The 11798-nt window shown below is 38.3% G+C and overlaps 1 protein-coding gene across 1 annotated transcript in view; it reads left to right on the forward strand.

Moving 5' to 3' along the window:
• The window catches only part of TMEFF1 (transmembrane protein with EGF like and two follistatin like domains 1), a 113129-nt gene that overhangs the window by 48857 nt on the left and 52474 nt on the right, over positions 1–11798 (forward strand). Inside the window, exons 3-5 of the mRNA XM_012802307.1 lie at positions 2879–2882; positions 4191–4217; positions 6285–6381. Of these exons, the coding sequence (XP_012657761.1) occupies positions 2879–2882; positions 4191–4217; positions 6285–6381 (128 nt within the window). The remainder of the gene's footprint in view (positions 1–2878; positions 2883–4190; positions 4218–6284; positions 6382–11798) is intronic.

Below are 11798 nucleotides of genomic sequence, written 5' to 3' on the forward strand. Positions count from 1 at the left end.
GGTGGATCTCCCAGGTGGAGAGTTCTAATCAGATTTTCCTGGGCAGTACAATCACTGCTCAACAGGGAGAGTTCAAAGTGGCCTGACAGTAGAAATTCACAGGCACTTCCATCCTGCAAACCCAAGGGGATGGAGCCTGGACCCCTCTGGTGAGCCACCAAGTCAGAAAAGATTGCTTGCCACGTACTGTTGTGGCTCTTCTTTCTCCTGCATGTCCCTCTCTTCCCCTGCAGCTTCCACTTGAGTCATTGTTTCTGTGCTGCTGTCCAGCGCCCCACGTGACGCACAGCCCTCTCAGGGAATCGCAACACACTCTGGGCTCTGCTGGGGGCAGACCTTCAGACTGCCAGGCAAGGGAGGACAAGTGGACTGGGAGTTCAGAATTGGAGGGAAAATATTTGTTCAGTTTTATGCCAGACAGGATGATGCCTGAGCTCACAAGTGGGACATCCTTGGAGAAGGAGGCCCTGTGTATAGTGGCTCTCTCCTGTGAGGTAAAATGAGGTCTTCTGTTCCCTGCTCACTTGCAGAGAGCCCACAGCGAGCTTCCCAACTGAAGGGCAGGGGTCTCTTGTCCTCTTGGCAATGGGCTTTGTACCTGGAATTTGTTTTCTTGGATCCTCTTTCTTAGACTTGCAGCTTGCCTCAGCAGAGATGATGTGCACTTGTCTATCTTCTTTTTTAGCTCAGCTCCCCACCTTTGGCTTTTGAGTCCACTTCTGTCCAGAATCTCTCCCTCTGGACAGGACCCTCTGGCATCAGCCATCTTCCTTCCTCTTCTACAATAGTCTTCTTAATAAATGTTGGAAATAGTTCACCCATATTTTCCAAAAGGAAGGCTTTTGTCAGTAATGTATTCTCGAAACTTTTGTACGGATTGGTGGTGATTATGTGGGCTAGTGGAGGAGCTCTTTTTTGTTGTTTTTTGAGACAGAGTCTCACTATATTGCCCTCAGTAGAGTGCCATGGTGTCATAGCTCACAGCAACCCCAAACTCTTGGGCTTCAGTGATTCTTTTGCCTCACCCTCCCAAGTAGCTGGTACTACAGGTGTCTGCCATAACACCTGGCTATTTTTTTGGTTGTAGTTGTCATTGTTCAGCAGGCCCAGGCTGGATTTGAACCTGCCAGCTCTGGTGTATGTGGCTGACACCCTAGCTGCTGAGCTACAGGCGCCAAGCTGGAACAGGTCTTTTTTACCTCTATTTTATGCTGTTGCTTTCTAACTCCAGTCTTATATTGATTATATTACTTCTCACTACATTTTTTATCTGTGGGGACTTCACATGTCCTTTGCTGTATGGTTTGAACATTAGAGAGAGTAAGATTTGGGGTAGGATGATATGGGATCTATGTTATTATTGTTGTTTTGTTCTTTGAAGAAGTGAAGAGGAATATGTGTAGAAAGCCATTAGTACTATCCCAGGTTGTGTTTCTTTACAAACTCTTCTATTTTCTCCCTGCCACCTTTTTTCTGTTTGTATTTGAGTGTAGGGATGCAGGTCAGGTATTGTAATCAGAATTCTTATGTAGGAAAGGTAGAAACTATTCTTATATGATTTCTACTTTCTTTTTTCCCTTGTATATTGTGGTGCTCAAAACTTCTCCCTTTTACTAATTATGAGGTTTTTAGGGCCAATTACAAAGTTATGAGGGCACAGTCCTCAAGACTGTCCTTACCCCTGACACCAACTGAGATTAAGAGGTTTCCTAAACTGCCATCTGATCAGTAGTTTTCTAGAAGGGCTCACAGAACTCACTGAAAGCTACTACATTTGTGATTGTGATTACTATAGGGGAAAGAATGCACATTAAAGTCAGCCAAAGGAAGGGATGCGCAGGGCAGATTCTGGCAGGGTCCAAACCTGGCATTGTTCTTTCTTGTTGGAGTAATGGGCAGTGTTAACACTGTGTTACAATACAAACAGAACATTGCCAACAGGAAAGTTTGTCTGAGCCTCAGTATTTGTGGTTTTTATTGGAGTCCATTACGTAAGTGTGATTGATTGATCATGATTGTCCATATGGTTTATCTCAGACTCTAGGTCCACTAATACTTTGGGACCCAAAGCCTCCACTCTAAGTTGCATGATTGGTGCTAAGACTGTTGGCTATAACTGGGCCCACCCTAACTTCTGATGTGGCTATCACCCTCCTTTAGCAAAGATGCTCCCATCAGGTATAACATAGATTATCTTCTAGAGGCCGAGGGTGAAAGCTGGCCAGACCTCTATTTTGGCATTGCCAAATTCTTTATACTAAATAATTAGGTACTTGGAGAAATTGTTATGTTCTTAGGCTAGAAGACTGTCATTTGGTGTAGTTCTTACATACTTCTCTAAGTACATTATGTATCATAGTTGATTGAGAAACTAAAGAGGACTATGGAGTCCATTCCAATCCCAGATTAATTATGTATCACTTACAAGGGGCAGTGAATGTTAATCATTAGGCGGCAGAGTGATAGATTTCAAAGAGGACTGTCCTAGAGTTGAAAGATCTGGCTTTAGAGTAAATAATTCTTATTTTCTATATGGACAAGTCTGAGACCCAATTCCCTAAATTGTTAAGCAGATATCATTTCCTGGAGTTGTTAAACAAGGATTGAATGAGCTAAGTTATAATGTCCTATATTGATTTTATTACACATATTTGCTGAGTGAGTGTCATTTAATCTTTTAGGACTCCTCTTCTATGGCTAGAAATATTCTCTTTCACTTGAGAACTCTTTTCTTATGCTTTAAGGTTAGCTTTAAACCTTTTCTCCTCTGTAAAATCTTCCTTCTGTGACTTTTCCTTGCTTAGTTTGTTCACACGTTGTATGTTTCTCTGTACATACACCATACTGTATTTCATTTACCTGATTTATGAATCTCTAGCCAGGTTGGTGATTTCTCAGTAGGAAAGTACGTGTGTTCTGCATTGGGCAGCATATCATAATCTCAGGGAGTGGTGTGGGCCTGGGGAGAGCGCGCATATAGTCTATAAAATACAATCTACAAGAAAAATTTTACTTTGTTATCAGACTAGTCACCATACTTAATTTGTTTAGGGATTCTAAATGATAAAGGGAGGTGTATATTTAGATTTTTATATTTATTAAAATTAGACCTGGGTTGAACAAAAAGTTGGGAGTGGGTATCTCATACACTGGGAATGTGTCTTATTTCTCATTTTATTCCCAGCATTTACCATGATGCCTGGCACATAATATGTACCCAATCAATGTATGTGGAATAGAAATAAGAAGGGGGCATTTCCCTAAGAGAAGTTTGGTAGTAAAAACAATTTTTGAGTTTTCTTCCTCCACTTTTTTTTGCTACTTCCTTGTTTCTTTTCCTTTTTATTTACTGAGGGAAGACATCATTTTATGGTTGCCTAATCCAAATTGAGCACAATTTAAGACTTTGATAAAATCCTATGAAGATTTTACAATTGAAAAATCTTTCAATTACATATACATATATATGTATGCTTTTTTTTTTTTTTTGAGATAGAGTCTTACTCTGTTGCCCTAGACTAGAATGCTGTGGCATCAGAGCTCACAGCAACCTCAAACTCCTGGATTAATCATAATCTTCATGCCTCAGCCTCCCTAGTAGCTGGGACTACAGGTGCACACTACAACATGCAGCTGGTTTTTCTATTTTTCGTAGAGATGAGGATCTTGCTCTTGCTCAGGCTGCTCTTGAATTCCTGAGCTCAAGCAGTTCACCAGCCTCAGCTTCCCAGAATTCTGGGATTACAAGGAGAGCCCCCATCTCTGCCTACAATATATATTTCTCTAATTCCTCCTATTCTGCCGTACCTAGGAATTTGATCATTATATGAAGAGCTTTATCAAAATTAAAATTGTCTTTTACTTTTTAAATGAATAAATTAAAATTGATTGATTATATTTAGCTATTTATTTACTTTATAATATTTATTGATCTTTACTGTGTTCAAGGCACTTGGATATATTTTTAATGAGCTACAAAGATGTATGAGATATAGATGGTTATATATGTAAGTAATTTGTATTTTAAGAGAGGCATAAAATAAGGGTAAACTCTTAGATATCAAAAATATGAGAAAAGAATTATATGATAATAGACATCACAGTTGTATTTTTGATAGGAAATTTTAGTATTTGATAAAAAGGAATTTGCAGAAACAATGTTCATATTTATTCTTCATTTTTCTTCTCAGATAATGGATCTGGATCTGGAGAAGGAGGTAAGTTTCAGGTACCTCTGAAAGGGCATTTGTTTTCTTTGACTTTTTTTTTAACAGCCTTGAGATATAATTCACATACCATACAGTTTGCCATTTAAAGTATACAATTTAGCGACTTTTAGTGTAGTCACAGAGCTGTGTGTTCTTTACCACAGTCAATTTTGGAAGATTTTCATTACCTCAAAAGGAAACCATACAAGACTTAGCCATTACCCCAATCCATCTGTGCCCCTCAGCTGTAGGCATTCTTGTTTCATGCACTTTTTTTTAGTAAAGGTTTATTTATCAGACAAAAGGGAAAATGTTGTAGCTTCTGTGCAATGGATGTTGCATCAAAGGGACTTCTTAGGGTTATTCCCACAGTAATTTTAGCTTAGAGTATTTGTAACTCTCTTCCACCCCTTGCTTCAAATTTTTGCTCATAAGGAATTTTTAAGGTATATGGTTAAAAAATTCCAAAGTGAGTTAGCTTGGAAAATGGAAGATTTGCAAAATCTAGTGTAATTTAGAGTTTAAAGTTAACCTTAACAAAATTCATATCTATGTTTTTTATTTTATCTTACAGATATGTAGTATAGGAATTAATAATTTCTGATATTTAAAATGTATTTGGTAACAACATATAATGGAGTTTAAGTGATCAGAGTTAAGAATGCCAAATCTATTTCATAGTCTAATAACCCTGTAATTTTTAATGAGTATCCACTGTGTGCAAAATAAAGTTTGCGTTACACTTTTACTTCAGTAAAATTCACATTTAAGCAAATGGAACAGCAATTATGATACTTTCAAAATATCCAAAACCTTACTCCAGGCTTCTGCATTGGATAGAATCCTCAACTTTTAGAATTAGAAGGGACTTTGAAAGTCACCTAGAGACTAGAACTGTCAGAGGAAGGAGTTCAAGGATGACAGTTTCAGCTAAAAAAATAAGATTAAAGCTGTTGAACAATAGATTTTTGATTTAAGTGGATGTGTTCAAGCAGAAGCTTCATAATTGTATGTGAAGGATCACATCATAAATTCTAGACCTTAGAACTGGAATGGATTTTAAGAAATCATGTGGTTTAGCCCCTCTGGTTAGATACTCAGTTAGGAAACTATCATTGTTCCTGTATTAAAGAAGCGAGAGACTAGATCTCAAGATTTGATTATATATTATACAATACTGGATGTCTTGACCTGAGGATATAGATTGACCCTTTTTTAAGGGAGTGTGGATGGATTAGAAAGGCCAAGTGATTTGTTCAGATTAATATACAAATAAAGGCCTCAGAATTACTTAGGTTTATGATTCCTAGAATCTGTTTGGGAGTGTTCATGAGAATTTGGGAACGATTTCTACTTAAAGGTCAGACAGACACCAAAAATCAGAAATTTGGCATTATTATTAAACAGGCATGGTCCTTTTAACACTTTCTTTACCAATTGACATCCCTTGAATAGTATTTATTTTCCCAAATCAAATTCAGGGAAATCCCATGAATAAATTAAAATCCTAAGTTGACCTCAGAACTAAACTCCCCGTCCAGTTTGAGATTATCAGGATGTGGTCTGTTCTAGGTAAGATCCACAAAATTTAGAGCCCCGTAAGTGTGGGATGTGAGCTGAGTTGGGGACTAGTGGTACTCACTGTTCTTCGTGCTGGTCATAGGGGACCCACACACTTCTGCATCAGGGTATCTTTGGCTGTGCGAAGTAGCCAAGCAGAAGGAAGGGGAAAGTCCTTCATAAAGACCTCTTTCCTTTTTAAAATTTGCAGATGAGTATTTTCTTTAACTGTGATATTAGTTCTTGTGTGCTTAGAAAAGCAGGTGTGAGACTGATTTGATGAAAAGGTGAGAGTTATGTTTTATTGTAGAAAAAAAAAAGAATATGTTATACTCAATAATTGGCAACATATTTGGACTCAAGCATTGCTAGATTTTCGAAGTGACTGTTTTCAAAACCTCAGGTGCCCTTTCCCCCTAAACAGGATTATGACTACTGAAAACATGAAGGGTATCTGGAAAGGATCCCAGGTATGGTTGAAATTTGGCTGAAAATTTGATTTTTCTTTTTAAACAGAAGAGGAAGGGTCAGGGGCAGAAGTTCACAGAAAACACTCCAAGTGTGGACCTTGCAAATATAAAGCTGAGTGTGACGAAGATGCGGAAAATGTTGGGTGAGTTCATTGAGGGAAAGGGATAAACTTACTTAGAGATTAACCCTCACTATGATTATGTTGTAGAAAGGTATTATTTACTTGATTCTGTAAATTTTGTGTGTGCTTTCTATATTTTTTTTGTTTAATGCTAGTGTATTGACTTTTTTCGTAAGTCAAAATAATACCATGTCTATTTAAATCAGTTTGAGTGTCATCTTTTGGGATGAGAATCTATTTATAGTTTTTTTTTTTTTTTGAGACAGAGCCTCTCAAGCTGTCCCCCTGGGCAGAGTGCCGTGGCATTACAGCTCACGGCAACCTCCAACTCCTGGGCTCAAGCGAGTCTCCTGCCTCCGCCTCCCAAGTAGCTGGGACCACAGGCGCCCGCCACAACGCCCGGCTATTTTTTGGTTGCAGCCGTCATTGTTGTTTGGCGGGCCCGGGCTGGGGATTCGAACCCGCCACCTTAGGTGTACGTGGCTGATGCCTTAGCCAGTTGAGCTATAGGCGCTGAGCCATTTTTTTTTGTTTTTATTTTCCCTATACCTTTGTTTAATTGGTAGCGTTATATGTTTGTACCAAGTGCCAACTGGTACAAAAATCAAAACTGTTACTATCCTGAATTATCCTGCTGTCACACTTTACAACTATAATAGATGGCTTTTTTCTTATAGTTTTCTGTAAAAACCTTTCAAATAAATATTTCAGTGTATTAATTAGCATTAATGCCCAAAGTGTGTTTTAGAAATCAAGATCACTCTATTTTGAATATTACAGTACAAAATCAGTTATTTGGATGGCATTTGGTAAAATTAAATGTCTGATAGTTTACATGGTGAATATTTTAAAATAGGTGAAAATTAGCAAAAGACAAACACACTCAGTAAAAAGCTAATTCAGCAAAAGCTGCATTTACTCTGTTTCTGCAAAAGACAAGCAGGTTTAGTAAAAAGGGAGTTCGGTCAAACATGAATTACTCTCTTTCTGCATATTGGTCACTTGGATTGACCTGTGTCTGTCCATTTCAGTCAGAGTGGTTTGGTTTGGGAGGACATGTTTTCCAAAGCAGCTGCTGGCCTGTGGGACAGGAGAGAAGTGATGAACAGTATGGACTTAACGGAGATCCCAGATAGAAGATACTATGCCGTCCCTTCCTCTTATTTTATACTAATGATGTGACATGATGAGACACAATGGAGAGACATAGTGTGTGTGTGTTTTTATAGGCATTTACTTAGAACTGTTCTGCAGTAGTGTTCAGAGTCACAATGGCTGTCAGTGATTGATTTGCTTATTCTATTAGTCTGTTTTTATTCCTTCAACAGTACCCTATTTAGCCCTTTTCTCTATTATCATTTTTCATGCCTAAATTGAGAAAGATAGAGGTCTGTGGCTTAAAAGTGAAACAGATTCCATCTAGTCTCAGAGGTGGCCCCAATAAGACATCTGTATGATAAAATGCACGTCTTTATGTAAACACTTCCTTATAATATGTAGCCTACTCCCAGTCAGAGTGACTCTGTTGTATGTACTAAATTAATTTTTATGTGTCTTTATCTGAGAGCTTGCAGCCACTATTCTTGTGGATATAGGCTCTAAGCAGAGGGACATGAGCACAGACAGGGAAGAGTTTACCAGGAGTAAGGAGCATGCAGGCTCTTAACAGGAGGTTAAAGAGCACATAGATTGGGAAGACCACCCAAGATCAGGCAAGGAAATTAATGCAATAGTAGGAAACCCTTAGGGAAGCAGCTGATACCGTTATCTAGAAAAGAAATGATCAAGTTAAAATGGTTGACTCTACTGTGGAAAGAGATAAATGGAAATTTTAGGAACATCTGATCTTTAAGTCTGTAAAACACTTACTACAGATCAGTTGTTTTAACAGCGTAAATGTATCTCAATGGTTAAGTTTTTTTAATCTTCTAAATGGGTCTTGGTACCAAGACAGGTATATGGAGGTTATGAAACTCGCTCAAGGCACCTTCCATGTGATTTTCATGGTTGCCAGAAGGTAAATAGTAACATGTTTATTTAAGGGTAATTTTTACCCAACATCCAGGTAGCTCTTTTAGGTATGGAAAACAAAGAAATGCAGAAAAACATTAGGTGCTGAGCCTTGATTTTTATATAAAATCCTATTACTTATTAAGATATTAGGTAATTTTCTCATTAAAAGATAAACTTTTAGTTATTAGGAACAGAAGCTCAATTATAATCCAAGTACTTATGCCATGATTTAATTATCATAAACTCCATCAGTATCAGAGTGTTAAATAGGATCTTAATAATTACCCTCTAGTCTATCCTCTCAGTTTGTAGATGGGGACATTGAGGACTAAAGCCAAGAGGGATGATTCTCCTGCTTCCAATATAGTGCTTTTCTTACTACCTGACTCCTGTAACTTTTTTTTTTAATTTCAGATCAGTATGAGGAGGGTACACATGCTTAGGTTACACTACATTTGTTAGGTGAAGTTCAAGTTACAGTTGAGCCTTTCACCCAAGAGATGTGCTGTGTACCCTCACATTGTGCATATTACCGTAGTTGAGAGTTTACCAATCCTCCTCCCTCCTCTCCTTTCGCGCCCCCCTCCGCCACCTGAATTTAATTTAGTTGTGTTTTTCTCTAAAAATTCCTAGAAGGCCAGGTGCAATGACTACCTTCTGTAATCTTAGCACTCTGGATTGCCTGAGCTGAGGAGTTTGAGAGTACCCTAAGCAAGAGCGAGACCTCGTCTCTACTAAAAATAGCAGAAACTAGCAGAGTGTTGTGGTGGCACCTGTAGTACTGGCTACTTGGGAGACTGAGGCAAGAGTATTGCTGGAACCTGAGAGTTTGAGGTTGCTGTGAGCTATGATGATGCCATGACACTCAACCCAGGGGACAGAGTGAGAGTCTGTCTCAATCCCCCCCACCAAAAAAAAACCCAAAAAACATTCTTAGAGGACAGCCTGAGCAAGAGCAAGACCCTGTCTCTACAAAAAATAGAGAAATTAGCTGGGTGTGGTAGCTCATTCCTATAGCCTCAGCTATTCAGGAGGCTGAGGCAGGAGGATGGTTTGAGCTCAGGAATTTGAGGTTGCAGTGGTCTATGAGGATGACCCTGTTTCAAAAGAAAAAAAAAAGAAAGAAAAAATTTCTAGAAGGAATGCTGTTATCTTTTTTAAAAAAATCTTTTTCTGATTTTGAGAACTGTTGCCCAATGACTTGGAAAAAAATAAAAATAAAAACACACTCCTTTCTTTTCCATCCGTCTGGTCCCAGCTGTGGTTTCTTTCCTGCCTTACTAGCTTCTCGTTGTTCAGTACTAGCTGCTTCTAAATTCTATTAGTCCTTAGCTGCTATCTATAATAGAAACCAAATGCCTATTTATCAGCTTTTTATCAGTGACTTTCAGACTTTTATTGGGCTTATCTAGCACTATTCTATATATATACAGGGTATTCTTTCAAATTAAGTAAAACAAAATTCCATGAAATAATGTCTACTTTTATTAAATGCCATGCCCTCTAATATTTCCTACCCTATTACCTTAAAAATGCAGGTAGTGACCCACTAAATTGCCTTCATAATCCACTAGTAATTCTGATGTACAGTTTGAAAAATATCCCTATGTAAATATGTTTTATTTAATTTTTTGAGGTATGAATATTCATATAAAATGTGTTTTATCTTTTCTCATTTTGAAATGTCTTTCCTGTCAGAAGAAATTCTATCCAACCTACCTCGTTTCCAAAGAGCAGCTAAAATATTTCTTTTGCTTTTTAACACTCTTTCTCTTGCTAACAGTTGTTTAAAAAAAAAAATCTGGCATTTTTGTGGAGGGGATAAGTGGTACTGTGTAAGTTAATTTTCTGCTATTAAGAGAAGTGCTATTTTTTAATTTAGCCATTTAAATGGAAATTGATTTAAATATATTGCATACTTCCTTGGCTTCTTGAACAGAATATACAGAACATATTTTAACATTCTTAATGTTACATATTATATAGTATGTTACAGTTTTCAGAGAGCTTTTTGCATAATTTCTTTTCAGCTTTTCCTGGCAGTTCTGTCTGATAGTAGAGTAAGTATTGCCGTGATGTTGCAGGTGAAGGTGAGTTTAGAAGAGGCTGAATGGCTTGCTGTTACGTGGCAGAACCAGAACACAGGTCTCACAACAAGGACTCTGTCTCTTTTGTTGTGCATACATTGTGTAATACCACCATCTTGGAGGCCACTGATGGGTGCTGGTCATTTAACTGCTACACTTAAGGCTCCATTCTGCTTTGTGTTGGGGTTCTTATATCTTTTTTTAAAAACTAATTTTTCTTTCCATTTGTCAAGCTGTTAGCAGCTGCTTCTAGGTGCTCTCAGTGTGCCTTTGCAATGAGCTTGACTGTAGATTCCTCCGACTTTTAATTTGCTTCTCTGCTTCCCTGGATAGGAGACAGTACTCTTGAAGGAACTGTTTTACTGTAGGAATAAATTCTAAATGCAAAGTAAGAGTATTGAGATTCTTCTGAGCGAAGTGCATGAACTTTATTGCATGCATTTTATGTCATCTGCTGGGTGGCTATTTTAATTCATTTATAATTTAGATTATTTTTGTCTTTCCTTCCTGAAGCACACCGTGTGTCTCCAGTGGCTCTGTAGGCTTTGCATGAATTTGCAACGGCATCATTATTGGTTAATGCTCACCTTTCACATTTATACCTGGAGGTAGGTAGTTGAGGTTCCATGAAATGTGACTCCTCATAGGTGGGTTTCAGTGGGTCTGTTCTGACCACGGTGTGAAGTGCAGTGAATAGACTTTCTACTTAGTTTCAAAACTAAGGAGCACACCACCTCCTTTACAGCACTTTATTTTCCTTAAACCATATGTTCTTAGTACCACACCTCCTTTTTTTTTTTTTTTTTTTTTAAGAGACAGAGTCTCACTTCAGGGCCCTTAGTAGAGTGCCATGGCGTCACACAGCTCACAGCAACCCCCAACTCCTGGGCGTAGGTGATTCTCTTGCCTCAGCCTCCTGAGTAGCTGGGACACACCTCCTTTTTTTCTAAACAGTATTTCTAATCTGTCCAAGGCTGAAGTTATTGCTACAAGATAGCCATCAGCTGTTTCTCTGGACAGTGGGACCACATAATCATAGGACTCCTTCACACCAGTACCTTTTATAAACCTGACCTAAATCCCTGCCCAGCAATGATTTGAGGAGTCTGTAGAATCATCAGGCATAAAGCCAGTACAGGTGAGTTATAAAAGTCCTCAGATTATTCTTTTTGAACTTTGTCTACGATGCATTTTATGGAAATGGCCCCTACTCTTCTTCTGTGATGCCAGGCTCCTCTTTGAAGGTGCTGTTTCCATTTTTTCCCAGTGTGAGTTGCTTAGAGGATAATACAGGTTTGCAGTGGGATGGAAGACAACATTGATAAGCCGTTTAATCCT

This window comes from Otolemur garnettii, unplaced genomic scaffold, assembly GCF_000181295.1.
Source record: "Otolemur garnettii isolate 467f Iridium unplaced genomic scaffold, OtoGar3 scaffold00014, whole genome shotgun sequence".
Taxonomy (NCBI): domain Eukaryota; kingdom Metazoa; phylum Chordata; class Mammalia; order Primates; family Galagidae; genus Otolemur; species Otolemur garnettii.